Here is a 22,712-nt window from a genome sequence, read left to right as displayed (position 1 = left end):
GCGTGTATGTCTGCGTGTGTGTGTGTGTGTCTGCATGTGTGTGTCTGCATGTGTGTGTGTGCGCGCGCTCATGAGAGCGACTGAGTGAGAGTGTGTGGGAGAGCTGGGTGCTGCAGTGTCTTGAAACAGCCTCAGGAGAAGATCTCTCTCTCGCACACACACAAACACATATGCATACACACATGTATTACCAGCAAGCCTGATGCACCACACACACACATATTAGAAGCGTACCTGTTGGTCCTGTGCATCAGTGTGGATTATTGTTACTGGGTGAAACTGGGTGAATGTCTCTCTTATTTCACTCTTGCACACACACACACACACGCACACACACACACACACACACACACACACACACACACACACACACACACACACGCACGCATGCACGCACGCACGCACAGACACATTTGGAAACATAACATAGACTTACATTCATTTCCTGGAGACTTACCCTAACCATAACCACTACATGCCTAAACCTAATCTTACCTAAGTGCCCACAATGTGACTGTGTAAACAGATTTATGTCCCCACAATGCGAATAATACATGGCCACACACACACCTTACCATGCCTACATTCACACATATACATAAACACACACTTATCGTGTCATCTGTCTAGCCACAATTAGCATTCAATTTGTACTTCCGTGGCATTCAGCTGTTTTCTACCTTGTCTCCTCAACCTGAAACAGGAATCATTGCATATGTTTGTGCGTGCATGCATGTTTGAGGGCGTGTGTGTGCGTGTGTGTTGGAGGGGGCTCTGTTATGTCATTGGCTGGCTGGAATGTAGGGGTGTGGCTTGTACCAGTAATGATATCTGACAGTTAGAGAGAGGGAGAGGCGTCGGGTTGCAGCTCCAATAAAAGACTGGAAAAGACAATTTGCTAAAAGACAGAGACAGAGTGAGACAGAAAGAGAGAGAAGGTGGGTGTGGGGTAGGTTGAGAAAAGGGAGGGAGAGAAAGAGAGACTGAATAATGTACTGTACTAAGTGAGAGAGACGAGACAAGAGAGTGAGACTTGGAGCGACATCACAGATGTAGGAGGAAGGGGAGGAGAAACAGAAGAGTTGCAGAATGATTCTTCCAACCATCCACCTACTTCAGATGCTGTCCTCCTTCCCTGCATCCCTCCACCTCCCTCCTTTCATCCGTCCAGCCACCCGTCCCTCCCTCCCCTCTTCCTTCCATATTTAATGGGAGCACACAGAGTGACAGAGGGGAGACTGACTGGTCAGCTCCTTGGACTAGAGAGGAGGAGGGAGTGAGGGAGGAAGAGGTGGGGTGGCGAAAGACTCCCTTAAATAATCAATTCTCATATCCATTCGCTGCGTGGTCCACGCTTCCCCTCACTCCTCTTTTCACTGAGGAGAGGAACGAAAAGAGTTGAAGAGAGAAGATTTTGGACTGCAAGAGATGTGGATGTTGGATATTTCTCCTGGCTAGAGGGAAGATGGGATGATGGACAGATGGATGGACAACAAAGACAGACGGGCAGATGGATTGACAGCTAGATGGATGTACAGGGACCCTGACAGACGAACACCAACTCCGAGACAACTCTGCATACCTGCCCTGCACTTTCTACCTCCTCCTCCAACTCCTCCTCCAGCTCCTCCTCCTCAGCTCTCCATCTGCCAGCTGCTCTCTCACTCCTGAGGGAGCTGAAGAAGAGAAAAGGGAAAATAAAGAGATAATAACAAGAGGAAATTGAGGAGAGAAAATGAAAATATCACCAGTAGCAACATAGTCTTCAGCAGGAACTGGTGGCAGAACAGAAGGAAGTGCTGGACTGTATATTTGACAGCAACACCTTGAGAGGAGGAAAGACAGAGCAAAGGGACAGAGGAGAGGAAGTAGAGATGAAGCAGTGGAGAAGCGCTACAACATGAACTCTATCTCGTCTGTCTAAGGGAAGAGCAGACAGCAGGGACGATGAACTATATTTTCGGCAACAACACCCTATACCCCCGCAGTGCCAGGGTAGGCGGGGCATCTGGAGGTCAAGGGGCGGGGCTAGGAGTCAAACAGAAGCTGGGACCCAAGCGAGGCTCCTCTGAGGAGCTGGCACCTCCCCACACCTCCTCTCCCTCCACCTCCTCTCCCGCCTCCTCCTCTCCCTCCACGTCCTCCTCTCGCTGGCAGCAGCTCCTTATGTTCTTCTCCAGGAGGAGTGCCTTCACTGACTGTATCAATGCTGGCCAGGTAACACACACGTGTCACATGCTGTGTGTGTGTGTGTGTGTGTGTGTGTCTGTGTGTGCATATGTGTACGTGTGTACGTGTGTGCTTTATGCTTGAGGGATGGTGGGGGATCAGGGTGGGAGGCAGGTAACTTGAACTGGGTTTTTGTTGTGTGTGTGTGTGTGTGTGTGTGTGTGTGTGTGTGTGTGTGTGTGTGTGTGTGTGTGCATACATTCAGCTGATCATTACATTAGCAAACATTCTCTAGTTTCAGTTTCTTAGACAGAGCAGGGAGGTGGTCGGCGGCAGCAGTCTGATTTTCGGTTGGAGTTGAAGCTGCTCTCTGTTTGTGGTTGAGATTTTTGATAATGTTGTCATGGAAATGAGCCCTGGCATAGTGTCTGAGACCCAGAGAGCTGGTGTGTTGCCATGGCAAAGCCATCATTTAGCTGATGATTGCATTTGCACCTTGGCAGTCCAGTGGCACTCAATGATAAGTCCACATTGAAATCAAAATTTCCCATGGAAAGGGAAGCCGTGTGGCTGACCTGAGGAGGGAGAAGTCACCACATCTTTGTTTGCTTCCTTTTAGGGCTGAACAGCTAATCATCCAGATAGCAGTATAGACGAGCTGCAATTTTTTTGATAAAGGTAAAATGTGTCACAACATACCGTTATAAATGAAGCTTTGTAGTCCTACAGAGATGCACAAGCCTTCAAATCATATTCTTCAGACATAAGGGAACATACAAACCCCAGCAACAATCACACATCTCTTTAACATTTTTGTCAGTGAAGCCACTAAAATCCTATCGCTTTGACAATCTGTCAAAACAATTGCAGTATGTTTTTTGGGTTTTGTCTGCATATAGTTCAGCCTTAATTCCTTTGTGAAATTTTGGCACAATGAGCATAGGAATCATAGGAATCATAGGAATCATGGGACTGTTTATATGTAATGTGGCTTTGCACTTTCTTAAATAAAATGTGAAGCAAATGTTTTGTCATATATGGTATGTGTTTTACAGTAACCACAGAGCCTACACATGTAGCAGACATAGCTTAGCCATACCTGTCACGCACCTCCTTAAAAACATAACTATGCACATCTCCGGCCTCTACAGGAATATGACGTCGAGACAGCAAGAACTGTGATTGTTCAGTTTGCACTGTTTCTAAAAATGCTGAGAGCAGTAATATTGGAGATCAACATTAAGGAAGTTTTCTCCCCACAACTCACATCTAGCAGGAAAATGTTGAAGTAGCTGTTATTGTTCTACAAAATTAAATGATAGAACATAAACACCAGGATATTTTCAGTTACCTCGATGTCCAGTAGCTACAGTTCCATAAGCACAGGAAAAACCCACCACAAAATAACATACAGTTACTGTGGGAATTATAATGAAAGCTCAATATGGCCTGATTATGAATGATATATTGGTCCAGTGCTGCAGTGCTGCTATCAGCACGATGCTGAGCTATAACTCAAAACCTGCACTGTTGCTGACCATGGTTGGACTGCTATTAACCTCTCGCGCCAAGTATAAATCCAGCTAGCTGTCCGTTACATCACCATCATAATTACTTTTCACATGCTGAGACAAAAATACTGATGTACACTGATGACCCTGTTGACAGCACTATGCTATAACAATGACACATGAAGCTTTATTTAAAGGAGAGTATGTTCAAAGCCTACCTGGGTGCTTAAATAAAGGTAAAATCTTTGCACCGATTTATTGGCGGAGGCAGAAAGTAAGTGTCTGTCTTGTGGCATTATTGCTGACAGAACTCATAAATAACAGTGGCGTCCATGTAAACCAACTTGAGTCATCACACCAGCAGCTTGCATGAATCACAGAAGTACTATCCAGCGCAATATCAACAACCTATGAAGGACGCAGTAGAGCAGCAGCGCATCTTACTTGACAAAGATCGTCACACTTCTGATGATGACAGATACTGCAGCAAACAATTTCAAGTTATCTTAATCCTCCTGCAGGACTCCTATCCTTGCCACTCCCATAATTCCAATAATACATCAAAGTCTGCTCTGTTCAAGAATGTTTTCATCTCTTTCATGTAGCTTTGTTTCATGTACAAGTTTAGCCTTTCCCACTTTTTGATGCACTTTTAAAATGTGCACCATCTGGCCCTGGAAGAATAGCTGGTGTCTTGATATTAATATTAGATGCTTCTACTTAGGATGCTTTCTGCACGTCTGAGAACAAGCCGGCCTGAAATCTCAGCACATTAGAAAACTGCTGCTGTGAACTGATGTGATTGGCCATTATTGAGTCCCGCCCCAGGTCCACCTGCTGATACTGGATTCTTCCCAGCAGTCAGGCTGAATTTTTACTTGTGCAAGAATAATTGCAGGAATAAGTTGGTCTTTGGACTTTTTTGCTTGTGAGTTTTCACTTGTGATTGCATAGGCTTCCAGATTCTCAAATATAGAGCCCCAGTTGAATGTATTCTCCCATCCTGAGACACTGGCTCACGAAAACTTAACATTGCATAACCAAAACTTGAATCCTGAATCACAAAATCACTGTTATTGACAAAGTAGAGGGTAGTAATTCACTACTAAAGCATGTATTTTATTAACAGACTTTGGTTGTGGCAGATCTTTCTTGTGAGAATATTTTGTCAACCGGCTGTAAAAATTTTTTTTTGATCTTACATTGCTCAACTTTCCAAATCTAGCACATATTTTAACTGAATTACTACTGTTATGTGGCTAATGAGCAGTTAGACACTTCAAGATAGGTGATTGGTGGCACTAATTTTCCAGTCGGGTGGAATTAACCCATTGCAGAAGAAGAAGAGGTTGCAAAGAGGTGACGCAATTAAAACCTCAACAGAATAAAGTCGGCAATGTGGAAACAAGATATGGCATTTAGATTTGTTTCATGTGTTAATTCGGGGAACGTTACAGTCTTCTCATCCCTCACACAAAGTTTTTGTCAGCCACATTTTTAGTTTCTTCAACGGCCGTTGAGCTCTCAGGCGTCATGTACGTCAGGATTTATTAAGCCTGTTTCTATTGAACGTGTTACTTTTATCAATACACCCAAGTTTTCCGTCTCAGCCAAGCATTAAAAAAGGCTTCAATAAGTGTAAAACAAGTTAAATACATTTTGTATTGCAGACGACCAATGCAGCAACGCTCCTGTTGGATCCAAACCTGCATTATTGATCTGAAACTCCTGAGTGGACAGGGACCACTCACAGTGTGCAGCCCTGCAGCACTTACACGGTTGTCTGCAGATTTACAGCACAGCCCGTGGAAAAACTTACCCCCCCAACACATACACACACTTTGCAGTAATCGTATTGGCCAGTGTTTTCCCAAAGTGTTGCCATTTTCTAAAGCACTTACAGCATGACTGATAGGCCATTATAATATACACGCACACACAGCTGTTAGAGCTGTTGATGAGACAGACTGGTTTTTGATGGAAGTGGTGGGGATCTGCTGAGCTGGCTTCACGGTCTAATCAAAAATATGCCATCAGTCATTTCAGACTGCGTTTGTATGCATGTGTGGTGCGGTTTTGTGTGTTCAGGGTCACGGTCAGATTCGATTTTGATGTTTGAACCAAACAGTGGGGAGGTGTGTGTTGTTCACCTCTAGACACACAGACATACACACACACAGAAATATTCATTACTCCTCAATCAAATTATTCAGCTGTATAGAGTGTGACATTTAGAGGTCTGGAATATGTTAGAGTCCAGACTTAGTGCTTTATCTCGCATTTTATTGCAAAATCTCTTGCTTGCTGGCACTGGTATTGATGCCTTGTGCATTTAGCTGTTTTACTGGCTCCATTGTTGACTTTAGGTTGTCTTTCATGTTGATGTATACGTAGCCTCAGGAAGTAGCTAGCAGCTAGCAACAGTGTCTTTTCCTGGGTTCTTCAGTCTCAGTAATCACAAATAAAGGGTTAACCCAACACTAATTGTTGTTGTTTGTTTTTGCTCCATTGTCTTTGTTGTGGACACAGGCAGTGGTCCTCTCCTCCTCTCTCCTAGCTCCTATCCTGTCTCTGTATAATTGATGAGTGGTAAAGCAGAGGTATGAAAGTCATCCTGGTTCTTCAGAAAGAGCCCTAAAAGCCTTAAAGAGGTGTTTAGTGGTCACAGGAAATGAGGGTAGGGAGGGATGGGCAGAGCTACAGAGAGGGAGAGATGGATAGAGGGGGAAAATAAGAGGAGAGAATTAGTGATTGATTAGGAGAGAAATCTGATAGCCTATTAGCTCAAAGTGGGCAGTGTGAATATATCATGCACATTACTCGCTTGGATTATAATGTATCCATCAACATAAGGAGCAGACGGATTTACAGGCTCTCACCACGTGCCATTTGCTTATTTCATCAGGACTGGTTATGAGTTAAAATAGTGTGTGTGTCTGTGTGTGTGTGTGTGTGTGTGTGTGTGTGTGTGTGTGTGTGTGTGTTTCGGTATTATCACAGGTGAAAAGTGAGTAACAAATCTGCGTTTTTTGCTAGATTTATGTATGGTCATGTAATTTATACATTGGGTCATTTTAAAATGGAAACCGTGTGGGAGCCACATCATTAACACTCTCAACCTGGACTGCAAAGTGTGCATGTACAGAAGAGTTCAACCTACTCTTCCCAACACACACACACACACGCTCCTGTACAGAGTGGCTCATTATCGTTCTGCTGCCCAAGGAAACTTTCCACTCTCCCAGTGCCTCATGGGATACCAGGGCGCATGTGTAGGCTTCTCTGGTTTTCTCTGTCGTCTTTCTTTACATCTGTTGTTCCGGTGGTGCGATTTGCACTAAAGGTCGTATTTAGGTGCATTTGCACTGAGTTGGATTCTGCACCCAAGCATACCAATTACACTATGCAAATGAATCCCAGTTTCTGTCCATTTATTTGCATAGATCATCTGTTGCTGAGTGGGCAGTATGCAATAAACTCAAGTAGGAGTTATATTTTTGGGAATCTTCACACCATAACTGCGAATTTTCACCTCCCTCGGTCAGAAACTATACATCACCGCCGCGCAGTACTTGAGCAGTGCTTCAGTGCAGGAGAGAGGCGAAGAGATGGAGCATTTGCAGTGTGTATTTATTTTACAAAAACAACCAAATCTGAATTGGGAATTTGACACCATAATTAAACACAAGGAGTGGGTGAGGTCCTGGATGCCTTGACATAAATTCTCAAGTGGCCCAACTTGGAGAGAGTTTGGTTGGACGTTGAGAATTAGGTCCTTTAAAGCACCCACAGTAATATCCAACCGTGACAATAAATCTAATCCTCTCTCTTGGAGAGGATATGGCTTAATAGGAGACTTCTCTCACATTTTTGGGATTGTCCTAAATGACAAGCCAATTGGGTGAAGTTAAAAAAGGAAATAGGAGAAATTCTGAGCTTAGACAGGCCATTTGAACCACACCAGTTGATTCTATGCAATGTATCCCTACGTGGGTGGGAAAACAAATTATATATGCTCAGAGCTCTTGTGTTAATAGCCCATAAACTGATTATAAAGTGATTATAATAAACAACCACCCACCTTGGACCAATGGACTGTGAGACTTAAGACCATGACCTGTATGGAAGAAATAACACTGAGACTACAGCTTTGGTGAGACACCAGGAAACATGGTCTTCTATTCTACTGTAACGGTGTGTCCTTCACATTTTGCTGTGTAAACAGGACTGCACAGATCCCTGTCTTGCCATGCCTGTGCTGTGCTCACAGCAAATGATAAGAAACATTGGAGCAATTAGGAGGTTAAAACCAAAGGCTTGAACACATTAATGTGTTCAGACTTGTTTGAAGCCCCCATGGCACATGACTGACTGCCCGCTCTGGTTGATCCTGATCAGCTGTTCCATGTCAGCGTGCGTGTTGTGAGCTGCTGAAGCAGGTCAGACATTGTCCAAAATATTGATCATGTTGTTTGCTTTCTTTTGAATCAATCAACCATTTCTTAAATCGGAGAATAAGAGGTCCTGACACTGTCTCATCTCTTCAATAAATAGGAGGGAGGTGATGTCATAAGAGGGAGAGGCTTGTGCAAATGTTTACAACCTGGACCCCCATTGCACATGGTAACCAATGAGCTCCTCTGATTGCTGGCCAATGCTGCGGGCAGCATCAGTTGTTGTCATGGGGATGCAGCTATGCTGATCACCAAGCAGAGCGTGGCGTATCTGTGCGTGTGTATGTGTATGTGTGTGTGTGTGTGTGTGTGTGTGTGTGCATACATGCATGCAAGAGAGAGAGAGAGAGTCAAGGAGAAAGAAAAAGTAGATGAGTGTATATAAACTTAAAATCTTAATACATTGGCTCACTCACTCAGTTGCGCATGCACACACACACACACGCACGCACACACACACACACACACACACACACACTCTAATGTAGCAATGAGTAGTGCATCAGATTTGTGATGCTTGAGAGTGTGTGAGGTGTTGCATCACCTTCTGTGTGTGGGATGAAGCTTGCATATCAGCTCTCTCCCACACACACACACACACACACACACACACACACACACACACACACTCTCTCCTCCAGCCTGTGCTCTGTCTATGCTGATATAATCAACGTAGATTAGCTGACCATGAGAAATCACTTAATATGACCACTAACTAATGAGGCTGAACACAACATAATGACAGCTCCATATATCCTCCTGTAAGTAGCATGGAAGGGTTTGACACTACTGACAGCTCGACCTATGCACTGCTAACTTCATAAAACTTCACTAACTAACTACATATAAATGATGATGATGATGATGATGATGATGATGATGATGATGATGGTAATCAAAGGCTTTGCATTCCCATATTGTTGCTGTTTTAGAGATTCAGTTTTCTTGTCTTACAGCAACAGTGTCTGCTTGTGTGAGATCAGCAGGCAGAGTGATGTGAGTGTCTTTGTCATGCAGTCACACATGGATGTGTTACAGTATGACAGGCTCATTACTGTATAACACACAGACTTTAATTGTAAAAGCTATTTGTTACACAGAGAATACAAGACAACAGCAAACTTTGTCCCCCCTGAGTGATGCTGTCCCTCATGACCTGTAATTGCTTCCTCGATTAAAATGTAAAGTTTAATGTAGTGTAATTTTCTGGCATCCTGTGACACAAATGAATGTGAACCGTCTTGCGCTTGTCCCTGTCCAGAAAGGTCATGCCCTCTTTTTAAAGCATCAAATAACTCATTAAAACCAAACTTATGAGAAACATGAACATGCATCAGTGTGATTAGTGACTTGATGACATGACAGAAAACATCATTTGGAAAAAATGTTTTGAAGTTTGCAACTGATTTTTTAGTTTGGCCCATCCACTAACATGGAGTGGGTGGGGTTTATGACCTGTGCTGTACCTACCTATCAGAGGGCGAGATGTTTTTAACTTCACTTTTGAGGAGATGCCATGTTGTCCATCCTTATATATACAGTCAATGATCGACAACAACAAGAAGAAGTTCTGCCACAGTAACTCGTCTTTGATTAAATCTTAAATATCAGTGAAAAACAGTATGTATAATTTGAACTTTCCACTACTGATGATTTTTAGACAAAATGATTTGAGAAATTATTGGCAGATTAATTAATGAAAGACAATCATCGCAGTCCTTCATTATCATTACCATCACTGTCATTCCTCTTTACCTGTGATGTGAGCTTGTGGACAACCTATTGTGTTATCATAATATATTGCGGAGCTGGAGGAGGAATTAATGAGCAGCCTCGTTGTCAGCAGGTCCTACAGTGTTAGAAGTTTCATTTCTTTGTTTTGTTGCAGTTGGCAGCTTTTCTCGACATTGAAAGCAGAGTTTGTAATTAAGTCATGGCGAATGAGATCTCCAGCCTGGCAGTCACAGTAGACACCCAGATACAGGTAGAAAGAGAGAGAGTAGCAAACTAATCTTCAACACACACTGAGGCCATATCCGTAACAGAGAATACCATTACAGCCGTATTACCTCGCTCTGATTCTTTGGCTCACAGCTGGAGTTAGACACAACCGGTCTAGCTAACAGGGCACAAGCTAGGGTTTCACCAGAAGGAGCTGGAGACAGAGGGCGACACAGATAGCTGAGAAAAGAGAGAGTATCGTCATCTGAACTCCGGGGTGGATGACCTTCTCGGTTACTCTTGAACCACGCGTCTCGACCTGAGGAAGTGATGCTCCCCAGCAGCCCCACAAGTAGGGTCACTTCCTGAGGTCATTGATCAGTGTGAGGGGAGGCGGTTCATCTGAGATCGGCTCTACAGAGTGGACTCAGTTCTGCTCTTGTTGACCCCACTACTAACTCTCAGACCTCATTACAGCATGTAATAGCTGTGCTTACTGTTGGAATAATGAGAAATGGTATTGACTTTTAGACCATTGACTATGAAAGGAAACAAATTCTGTGTAGTGGGGTTTATTCTTTGATTGTGATTTACATTAACTTCAACTGTATGCTGTATGCCAGTACAAGTGGGCACAATTTTGTCATATAACAGGCAGTAAAAACATCCCTTTGTTTGCCCACACAGGCGCCAAGAACTCCACTCAACACATCTTTTTTATTCTGCTCTTTTATGGGATTTGAAAAGACTCGTGCAGTGACTGGAAATCAAAATTAGGCTGTCCACATATGCAAAGATTCGACTACTTTATGACCTGTGTAGTTTTCATGAACAACCTTGGGGCCTTATTTAGTTTGACAGGCTGCATGTACTGTAGTTAAGCCTTGGATCCAAAAAAAAAAAAACATCCACTGATACACTGTGGAAATGGGATTTACCCAAACTGTTTTGGTATTGGGCCTGTTTGGACACTGGTGGCAATTCTTTTCTGACATAAGAAATCAGCAAATCAATACTTACAAGCTTTTTCTTTATTAGAGTTATGTACATTACACAATATACATTCCAGCCATTTCTTTTATATTATCACACTGTTCTACAGGTGGCCGTGACATGCAAAGAAACAGATTCTGCTCATAATGACAACATGAACATGAAAACAATGCAGATTTCAAAATGTTGGCCTTGCGAGCGTTTTACGCAGAAGGAACGCATCCCTGTGGTTTGTTAGACTGCAATGTGTTTTGTGAGTACAAGATGAACTAGAATGATCCTCAATGAGCTGCGACACATTTTTCTGAGTATGGTGCCTCTCCCCAAACCCTCATAGGAAACAGCAGCTGTTTCCAGCAAGGAAGTTAGACAAGTATTGACGAAGAAAGCTGAGCATCCAGCAAGCTAAAGACCCAGACAGATTTGTCTGGATTTGATGGAGACCAGAGTATTGGAGTATTGGACTTTGATTCGTCAGGTAGCTAGAAGCATGACTCCAGTGGGAGGCTCATGTTACGCTGTCTCTGCTGCATGCTTCAGCAGGCAATTGTTGGTTTAACATGTTATCCATAACGGCTGATGGTACGTCAGTGCTGTTTTCTGGGACTGTCACATTACATCATCTACAGTAAAACCCGTCCTCTCTATCCTACTTCTGTCTATTTATTATCACAAACGTAAAATATGAAATGATGTACCTTTAATTTAAATGCGACGCTGCTGTCATTTTCAATCATCTTGTGTAATAAAAGTTTAGCTGTGTAGCGATGCTGCCTCTCACACCATAACACGACCTCCCACTCTCATCCCCAAACAAATCCCCGCTCTAATCACAACAGACGCTCGGAATGAATTCTGATATATTCTGCTATCTTGTGTGCGGCTGTTGGTGCGATATATGATAATGAAGATCTCAGACTGTAACCTCGCATGTCTGATCACCCACTGGATCCATGGAGACCAGCGCTCTGCCGTGTTGAGATGCAGCATGTTCTTTACCTTCAGATGACGTCACTGTGTCTGCTTCCATTCTTAAATTCCCCTGCGTCCGTTTCAGCAAGACTGTTCTTCAGTTCAGTCAGTGGTATGTAAGAACAACACAGCAAAACCAGTTAATAGAGCTGACCCCACTGTTATGCTGAAATACTGTTAACTCTCTGCAGTACTTGGAGTTATTTAACTATTATTCTTAAGGATAGGACTTCCTAACTACACTGGCATATATACACAGTATTTGTTTCCCTCTAAGATCAGTGTACCTAAAATAACATCATGGTGGAGTGGACATGCAAAATACTTACCAGAAATTAGTACCTTGCCATCAGTGTTAAAATTAAGCATAGTAGATAGATAGCAAGATGAAGCCAACCAGTTAGGTAACCAACCAACCCAACAGCAGCTACGAAACTGATCAAATCATTATATTTTTCACGTGCTGAATGTTATAGTGCATCAGGATGTAACCCCTCCTTCACCGTGCCCCTGTTTGCATGCACTTCTATCACCGTTTTTTTTATCAGCTAGACATTGATTCGAAACTAATTGTTTCGGTATCTTTGTACGATATCATACATGCTGTCAGTCACTGCTGATAATATCAGACAGCTGAAACGAATAGCTCAGTAATAACGAGGGAACTGTGCTGTATGTGGCATCACCATATCTGCATGAGCGCTCCAGTCTCCCATCAGTGCGCCATCTGTCTGTGGAGTCTGAGGCCCCCTGCTGGTGACACTCGGGATCACGGTCTTCTCTCCCTGCAGATGGTGGAGCTGCGGGGAAAAAAAAAAAACCTTTTTTATGCCTTTCTCACAAATCAATAGTGACCCTGGCCAAGATGTTATTTCCTGTTATATGTGTGTTTTCCCCTCTGAGCACTTGATCCCCATTCATTCTGCTTGGCACAGTCAAAAATCATTTTTTCAGTGAAAATGCTTTAGAGTTAATAATGATAATTGCATTAGAGGAAACCCTTGGAGGAACAGCAAAGAGGTGTCAAGGATTTAACACTGGACTAAAGGAGGGATCATGTCTGACAGAATATGGGTAAATGTAATCACAGATGGCTTTCTCACTCGATATCATTTGCTATTAGCAAGGCGCACACTGTAGACCACAGCATGAAACCCTCACTCAGGTCAGACTGACCTGTGAAGAATCTGTCTGCCTGTTCACTGTGTAATTAATATCCATTACGCTAATTAAGCGGAGTAGAAAAGATCTGATGCTCACTAAATGAAAATGTTTATTCCTGGATTTGTAAACTTCATCATCGGTCAGTCTGACCCAGAGCACGAAGCGAGGATTTGACTAAGTAAACCATTTTACAGAATGTATGATTCATGCTTGATTGACTTACTTGATGTTTTTCTTAATGCGTTTTTTTTAATAATTCCTCTCAGAGCCATGTCAAAAGGAAGTGGGGGTAGAAAGCTAAGCGGAGACTGACATGGTGTGGGCACGCTGACTCAGATGTTTCATACATAACGAGGGTAGTGTTTCGAGTTTGTCACTCCTTTGGTATGGATATAATAATCGTACCAGGCACTATGAATTGGTTAACAGATCATATTTGTGATTTGAGTATTTTAAAGTAAACTGTTCTACTAAGCTACCTAAACCCTAAGCCTACCCCTCTGCTCATTCTAACCCCCCCCCCCCCCCCCCCCATCTTTGTCTCCTGTCTTGTCTTCAACCATTCCTCACCACAACCTACCCCCTCCCTACCCTGCCCTCCAGCACTATATTAGCGTGTGCTTCATCTAGCACTGTGATGCTAACAGCCTATTCTCCTTGCTCATCCTCTCCTGACTGAACGGTTAGCCTGCAGCGCTAGCAGCACTTTACACAGGGAACACTCACAGAAACGCTATAACAGCCTTTCTCTCAACCACCCTCACCCTCTTTTCATCTGTTTGTGCTCTCCACACGGTGCTGGGTTTTAATCCGCCGCTCTCTCTTATCAGCTTGGTTTCGGGCAAGTTGTGGCATACATCAGCTGACATTATAGAGGCTTGGACCTCATAGCTGTGTGTGTATGTCTATCCAGCTCTGTGTACAAACCAATGGCAGCTCCTGTTCTTTGTGAAATGCCAGCTGTAGGAAGCCAGAAGCTATGGCTGAATTGATATTAAAGATAGTGGCCACTGTCTTATGATGCTAATAGTATCATGAGAAAGTGGCCATTCACTGGTCATTCTTCACATCACTGGAAAATAAGTATTGAGGATTTAACTATTTTCCCTGTAACATTATAAATGTACAAACACTTTAAAGGCTGCTTGACCAGTGGATTGATATGCGCGTTTGGAGAAATGTTGGTGTCTTGTGGTTTTAACAATAATGTCTCAAATTTCTTGACCTTGGACCTGAGTTTTCATACCAAAATAACATTTCTCACTAGTATATTAAAATTTTAGTAGTTTTTTTTTTAAAACATTATTTAAATGAAACATGGACTCCACTTTTACACACACACACACACCACATTGTCTACCTAAGCAGGAGAAAAGTGCTACACAAACTGTTTCACACTAACACACACATTTAGGTACATACTGAAGGCAGTGGAGCTGCTATGCAATGTGTTTGCCTGGTCTTTGGAAGCAATTTAGGGTTCACTGCAATTAGTCGGCTCTCCTGCTACAAAAAAATACAATATAAAATTAACCAAATCATTATTAGGAAATTATTATTAGCAGGGCATAATTAATCAAAGAAGTTGGTGCAAGCGGTCCATACTTCCATACAGTTTTCTGTAGAAAGAGACAAGATATAATTTCATTGGTACTCACAAAGTGTTGTTTTCCATAGTAACCAGTGATGCCATAGTTCCAGTCCTTGACCAGAGGAGGAGAGACATTTGCAGTGTTTACTGTCAGGTCACTGTTTACTGTATTGTAACTGCTCTTGAATAGACCTGACTGAATTGACTTTGTATTTAACCTGATCATGCACTACACCTGGAGACTTTTGCGTGTGTGTGTGTGTGTGTGTGTGTGTGTGTGTGTGTGTGTGTGTGTGTGTGTGTGTGTGTGTTTGTAGTGGCCTGACTTGTTAGACACTGCAGATTGAAATGTCTGTTACCCTCACAAACATTAGACTTGGACACGTGCACAAGCAGACACATTCTCATCAGGAAGTAGGCCAATGCATAGAGGCACACACCGACACACACACACCCACACACACACTTCATAGACCGTATTCCAGCTGACCCGGTCTGCCTTGGGATGCTTTAAAAGAACAAGACAAAGGTTGATGGAAGGCACTGCCCTCCACCAATCACAGCTCTCGGTTCAATGTAAACATGCACTGACTGAGCTTTGAGCACTGTATCACTGTCCCTGGTCGCCTGTCGATTAGTCATGCCTGGCTGCTGTCATGTGCAGGAGTCCAGGGAAGCCCCTAATTGGCTGGTCCAGGAAAGAGGGAGAGAGGGAGAGTTGGGGAGAGAGAGAGAGAGAGACACTGAGAGAGGGAGGCAGCATAGAAAGAGGAGCGACGCAGAGAAAGAGAGTTATGCATAGAGATGTGGCCTAATATCAAATCATGATAACAGAAAGACAAAACAAGGCGAGATGAAAGAAGAAAGACAAAGACAATTACACTCTTTCTAACCTTTATTTCTTCTGGATGGAAAGACCGAACACAAATCTAAAAAAGAGACATTAATCTAGGACTCTAACCTGCTAAACTCCTGTTCGACTGTCTCTCCTTTTCTTTTGGAATACATGAATTGAACCTCATCGTCTACAGAACGACCAACACCTCAGATACAAAAGCAAAGTGTGCAACAACATAGATGGGTAGACGAATGACTGACTGTTGAAGTGGAGCGTAACCACGGATGAGAGGAAGAAATCTTCCATTGGGGCGCATGAATTGACTCGCATCCTCTACAGAAGCAGCGACGTCCTGAGAGAAAGCAGGGCTGAAAGGAGGTTCAACTTGTCCAAGCGGTCCTGCTGCTGCTTCTTGGGATCACACTTTTTGTCTTACTACTGACCCTGTATCCCCGAGGGATGACAACAGGATCAGTGTGCCCCGAAGAGGAGAAAGCCGAGAGGAGCTGGGTTAAATGTTGCGTTCAAGGAGGATGTTCTGCTTTTCAGGACTGGCTCATGCTTTAATCCATAAGGCAGAAGAAATGGAAACAATGCCAACAAAGGAGGGATTGTATTCTAATTTTCTCATATTCCAGTGATCTTAACACAGCGAGACACGCTGATATTCAGCAGAGAGAGAGAGGAACGGCAGGAACACCAACTTTGAGCTGGACACAGAGGAGGATTGGTTGTTCTGAATAGGCATGACCTACATTATTCAGACACAAGTGATTCTGAGGAGCTACTCGCTTTTGTCATGTCAGTAAGGAAGACGATGTAGTGAGAGTGACAAATGATCAAGAAGACTGTGACTTTTTATACATCTCTGTAGCTATGACCACTTATTTCCACAGCCATGAGTTCTGTTGTAGCCCCAAGAAGCCCAGCGCTGGCTCCACAAAGGGCAAATCTGGGAAAGGGAAGACCAAGTCAGGAAAGAGCCACTCTCACTCAAAGCATAACCAGAATTTACAGCAAACACAGACGTCAAATCACCAGCTGCATCCTTCACCGCTGCACTCACCAAATCACCATCCCCATTCGCCGAAACATGGCTGCCATTCGCCAAAACATCTGCTTCTTTCTCCCTCTCCCAGCTACTACCACATAGCACCACCGTCCCCAAGTCATCAGCTGACCCCGCCATCGCCAACTCCCCAGCTGGCTCCGCAATCACCAAATCACCTACTGCACTCGCCAAGCCACCACCAGCTTCACCTGTCACCAAGTCATCATCAGCTGCAGCATCACTGTCAAAACCAACAGCACTACCATCCACCAGCATCGCCAAGTCACCTGCTTTCTTCTCAGTCAACACATCAAATCTACCACCAACAACAGCAGCAGGTGCAGCTCCACTCACCGAGTCACAACTTGTTGTACCAGCAGTACCAGCACCACTACCCTTCTCCTCTTCCTCACGCCTCCCAGTCGCTGTCTATCCACCCTTTTCACTCACCACAGCTCCCGCTGTGCTCAGGTTTGGGCGGGTATGGGTGGAGCACACTGCCGACCAACCTGGCCACTAGGGGCTCCAGAGGAAAGTTTCCCAACTTGAGGGACAGCGTGAAGAAGAGTCCCACAAAGAGCAAAGGCAAGGGCAAGGCTGGGAGCAAGGCGTGGCCCAATGACACGTATATCTGGACCGCACACTCAGTGGAAACGCCCCCACACGTGCCGCTCATACACCACTTTCCACAAATACAGGCCCATGTGCAGGTAGGTTTGACGGATGGATAAATGCAGCATATAGTGTTAAGTCAATGTTCCTAGGAGAGGACAGCATTTGTGCATTTGGTGAACTGTGTCCCATTCATCTCTAATAGTAAAGGAGACTGTTACAGAACACAGCTTTAGTGGTAGTAAGTCATGCGCTAAAGAAATTGAAACTTTCCCATCGAACTGGAGGAGCTTTTATTGTTGATATTGTTTCCATACGTCAAAGTGTGCAGACGTCCTGCTGATGGGTTATTCAACTAGTTTAGGAAAGTGGTTGTCTGAGGGTTAGTCAAATGTACAAAACACCTTGAAGAGGGTTGAATAAAGGGCAACTGCACTTGGTTATAGAAACTTAAAATGTTTCACCTCTCATCCATGTAAAGAATGATGGGGCAAAGACACAGAAAGAAAATTGCGACATCAGTTTCCATCAGACACAAAATATCACCATGTGCACAGTACGCTGGCTGCTCTAAGCTAAGCCCTAAGTGTATCTCCGACCACAATGGTTGAGACGCTCACTACAGCGACGTTGCCATTATCTTTGTCGTGCTTCAGTGCTCCTCTCCACACAAACCTGCACTCTGAGTTGTCTACAGTATTGCGGTATACTCATGCTGTGTGTGGGTTGTGACTCTCACTTCTTCTCTGAGGGTTGCTGAAAGCAATTTTGCGAAACGTTGGAAAGTAACAGCTCGCCACAAAATAAAGCATGCAGTTATCACAGAATGACGATGCAGTAATGGCAGTGTACAAGTTCCCAACTCAATCAAAAGAGTAGAACCACCCATGTGTAACAGGACTTGTTTGTTGTATAAGCAACTAAAGTGAGAGGAGGAAAAGAATACAGGCTGTCAGCTGCCTGTTATTAGCTGTTGGTTGGTTATTTGGCTGTACATCTGCTGTGGGCACATTGATCCGAGAAAGCAGGTAGTGATGGTCGGATTAGCGTGATTAGCACGCCCCTTCTGATTTGATTAGAGTCACACTCCATCTGATTAGCTCATTAGTCAAATGAAGTTCCATTGCACATTATGAAGACAGAGTGGACAGTAATATTAGGAGCGGAGCATTTGTGTGTGTGAACATGTGTGTTCACTGGTCAAAGCTGGCTTTTCTATACGGTAAATGAAATGTAAAGTTGCAGCTGTTGTTGTGCAGCACTCATCATTCTACCCAGTGTGTGACTTTTCCTGTTTCACTTTGTATATTTTTGCATGTTTGAGTGTGTTCGTGGCACAAAGTGGCACATTGCACTGGTTGATTATTTGATAAACCGCTGCTGTGCGTCATGTTGGGATTCTTGATTTGTGTTTATTCAATCATGATCCATCTGCACGGAATTATTGTGAAGTTGGTGTAGAAGCTAAACACAGTGCCCTGCACACACACACACACACACACACACACACACACACACACACACACACACACACACACACAAACTCAAACTTTTCTTAACACCCACCCTGCATAGCATGAGACATGAGAAGATGATGATGATGGTGAGACAAACCAGGGATAGTCTGGATCTCTTTCTAAGCTGTGCTGTGCTGGGCTGAACCAGGCCATAATGCCATCGTAACACAGCTGGTGTAACAGCAATTATGTAACAGCTAACAATCACTTGCATAGTGCAACAAAAACACTGTCTGGATATGGATGTTGTGTGTACTTGTGTGTGAGTGCTTGTTTGTTTATATTTGCACGTTTGTTCTTTTGGCCTTTTCATGTAACACAGCCTCGTCCACACACACTGACACACTCATATTGATGTTACATAAGCGTGCAGTCTGACATGGCGTGTCAATGGAATCACCAGCTGACTAATGCACTGGATTTGTCGCACTGTGAGTGACACGCACACATGGACAAAGATGCACATACACACCGAAGTTGTGTGCTTTGTGCACTGCCGTTGTTATGATGGTGAAGGAGTCAGGTGAGGCTCAGAGGAAGACAAGTTAACTTTAGGCAGCTAGTTGCTTGTGTAAAGTCAGCATAAAGGTATTTCAAGTGATCTGTACATAGCTTTAATTATTCTACATCTGGGAAAAAACATTTCAAAGACTTTATTGAATCATAAATGCACGGTTTGTTGCAGTCATCGTTGTTTACCTATTATCGTTTACCTTCCAAACCAAACTCATATGGATTAAATATCTGGTTGCATATTATTAGATTTAGTTCATCCAAACATGTGCAGAGACAAACAAGGTAGTGAATGTAAACATTTGATTTTGATCAGGTTTTTTCATCATCACTGATAATCAATCTTTAATGAGTGTCTGAGCTCTCAGATTTATGTAAGGATCCTTTGTGGTATTGATTGAGATTTGGCTTTGCAACATTTTGGGTGAGTATTCAATCTTTCATAATCCTTACAATTGCAAAAATAACATTTCTAGTGCCACATGCAGACGATGTCGAAACTCTAGAGGACATGGGTGTCAGTGCCTGCCTATAAATCTGCTGTGTCTCAGTTCTGTATGACAGTGCAATTTCCAGATACTTGGAGTATTTACCATTTTCCGCTACTGTAAACTTCTACTCTGCTACATATCCAAGGGAAATATTCTACTTGAAAAATAACTAACCCTACCGCGAAAGCTGTAGTTACTTTGCATTTTCTATTTGTAGAAATTCTATTTTATAAAATATGATTCGCTGATTCAACAGCATCCTGGACAGTTTAAAACTTCTGACATTGGTGAAAAATGATTTCACCTTTGAGGTTGAAGACTGCTGAAACATAATAACTGTCATGATAAATGCTTCATATAGAGCACAATTATACAGTGATCATCTTTACCCTCCATGTGTCTTCCTCTCCTTCATTCACATCCACACACACACACACACACACACACACACACACACACACACACACACACACACACACAGATCCTAACAGCTGCAACTGTCAGCACGACCCCTCCTGTGTCCTCAGTACCCATGAACCCCACCCCACCCTTTCCACCTCCTTCCATCCAAAGCTTCATCCTCTTCTGTTCTCCCATCCTTCATGTCTTGTTCTTTTTCACTCATATCTGTGATTATGGGGGGTGTGTGTGCATCTGTCTGCACCCTCTGCTCCTCATTGCTGTTGTTGAGCAGGCAGATTTGACTCCTCCTACCGTACCTATAATCCCTCTGATCCTCCTCCTCTCCCTCTCTGTGGCTGTTCCCATGTGGGATCAAGCATCCTGTCAGCTTGACTGACAGACACTTGGACATGTGGTGGAGAGAGAGAGAGAGAGAGATGGAATGAGATGATATGTGTGTGTGTGTGTGTGTGTGTGTGTGTGTGTGTGTGTGTGTGTGTGTGTGTGAGAGAGAGAGAGAGGATAAAGGAGGGGGAAAGGGAGGATGAGAGAGGTAGAGATTAGTGTAGAGGGGTAGATGCTATTGCTGCTCTGTTGCACATTGATGCCACGAAGTGAAGTCTGGGTGGACTGTCCATTCGGTTGGCTAGCTTGTTTGATGCCTGGTTAGCCGGTTCGTTTGTGAACTTTGTTTGGCCGCAGAACAAGAGCTGGAGCTTCAGATTACCTTACATGGACTGGCTTGCTCATTGGCGGATTGTCGGAGAAGACTAGAGCTGCAGACGCTGGACTGGCGAGCACTAAATACTTTCTGGGGAGAAAGTGAGAGGAAACAAGGGGGAAGAAAGTGAAGGCTGATAAAATGAGGGCTGATGTTCCCCTCACAAATACAAGAAGAAAAAAACACCTTGTGGCTATTTATTAGCTAGTGTCAAGTTTGGCATTTACTGTGCTTTTGTAGGAAGCAAGAGGAAAGATCATGTCAATCATCTGCTGCTGCTTTAACCCTGGTTGTGCTGTGCTGGACTGAACCAGGCCGTGATGCAGATGACATGCAATAGGATAGAGACCACAGAGTCGTACAGTTCAGAGTACAACTGAACATGTAAAAGTATTGTGATATATTACTTTGTGGTGCAGTGACAGATCTTCATAAAACAGTCTGTTAGGTCACAGCGTGGTTTGCAGTGTAGTACATTAGGATTGTCCAATATAAGGGTTGTGCAGTATGTCATGCGGTGTATGCTGTCGCTCCGTGGTGGTAATCTGTAGCAGATGCACTCAACATGCTGTACCAAAACATGAGACGAGTAAGTCAACATCACACATCTCCATATATGCTTGTTTATGTGTGTCGAGTCTTCAGTTTCATCGTGAAATTAAAGACGTGTCTTCAGTTTCATCGCGAACATCATCAGCAGTCTTGGTGGAATACTTTATGTCTTTGGTTTCATGATAATATCCTTCAAATTACACGTGTTTAATAAGAGTGCTTCTCTCTTGCAGGCCAACCCCCCTCCTGTGGTGGTCAACACCGACAGCGTCGACACCCCCCCATATGTGAGTACTGTTTCAAATAATACATCGGTTACACCTAATTTAAAACTCCATCCAACTGCGACCTGCTCATACTGTAACATTTCCAATTCTGACTGCATTAGTCTTAAAGAATTTCTTGAGAAAAGAAAATTCAACACACCGCCTTACAGTGAATGGCCATTTAAGGTTGGCCTACTTCTATCTGAAATTCTTGTAGTTTCTCCAATAATTGTACAGCTTTGTAAATAGTTATATCAAATCCTTTTCTCTGTTAAAACAAATACCAGCAATAAAATCAAATGTCAGCGGTTATTTTACAGCGTAAAGACTTGCAGCACCTTCTGCTTAAAATGCTCAGCAAGTTCAGTATTTCTCCCCCAGAAAAACGCACGAGTGATAGCAGCATCCTGGATTTAGACAGAAAGCTCAGTCTAGAATTAGATGGATCCAGATGTCATTTTACTGGTAGCCAGCTGCCACAGAGAATCAGTGTCTGTTATTGTTAGATAAGTTTATTATGTAATTACTGTGGAATTACTCCCCGCTGAACTGCCTGGAATGTAACACAGAGGGAGAGAAAAAGATTTCTCTCACGCAGATTTCACTTAATATTTCACTGATATGATTGCTGACTATACTCTTCCAAAGAAATGTGATTCATGCTTGCAACAAATCCAGAAAAAAAAAAACAACGTTTACTTAAATCGCTTATGACTCTTTTCAAAGCAAATATGGCTGATGAGGCAAAGGCAGCATGTCGACAATTTTTTAAATAGGTAAATAAATGTAAGCACAAGGTACATGCACAAGGCCGTTCCTACCCACTCTACCTATAGAATGTGACTGGATGTATTTTATGTTTAAAATAAAACCATGGGGCCTTTAACCAGTGTATGGTAGGTGATAGCACACACACACACACACACACACACACACACACACACACACACACAC

General features: G+C 43.4%; 1 protein-coding gene across 8 annotated transcripts in view; it reads left to right on the top strand.

The window, feature by feature from the left end:
• Positions 1-22,712, top strand: part of LOC143316114 (discs large homolog 1-like protein) — a 99,202-nt gene that overhangs the window by 37,614 nt on the left and 38,876 nt on the right. For 5 of the 8 annotated variants that reach the window (XM_076723844.1, XM_076723835.1, XM_076723885.1 and 2 more), the window contains one exon: positions 21,726-21,779. In XM_076723844.1, the coding sequence (XP_076579959.1) occupies positions 21,726-21,779 (54 nt within the window). Of the gene's footprint in view, positions 1-829; positions 2,218-21,463; positions 21,530-21,725; positions 21,780-22,712 lie in introns of those variants that run through there. The other 3 variants (XM_076723862.1, XM_076723876.1, XM_076723894.1) reach the window with 2 other exon arrangements.

This window comes from Chaetodon auriga, chromosome 3 (assembly GCF_051107435.1).
Source record: "Chaetodon auriga isolate fChaAug3 chromosome 3, fChaAug3.hap1, whole genome shotgun sequence".
Lineage (NCBI taxonomy): Eukaryota > Metazoa > Chordata > Actinopteri > Chaetodontiformes > Chaetodontidae > Chaetodon > Chaetodon auriga.
Note: the sequence above shows the minus strand (reverse complement) of the source record. Positions and strands in the feature narration are given on the sequence as shown.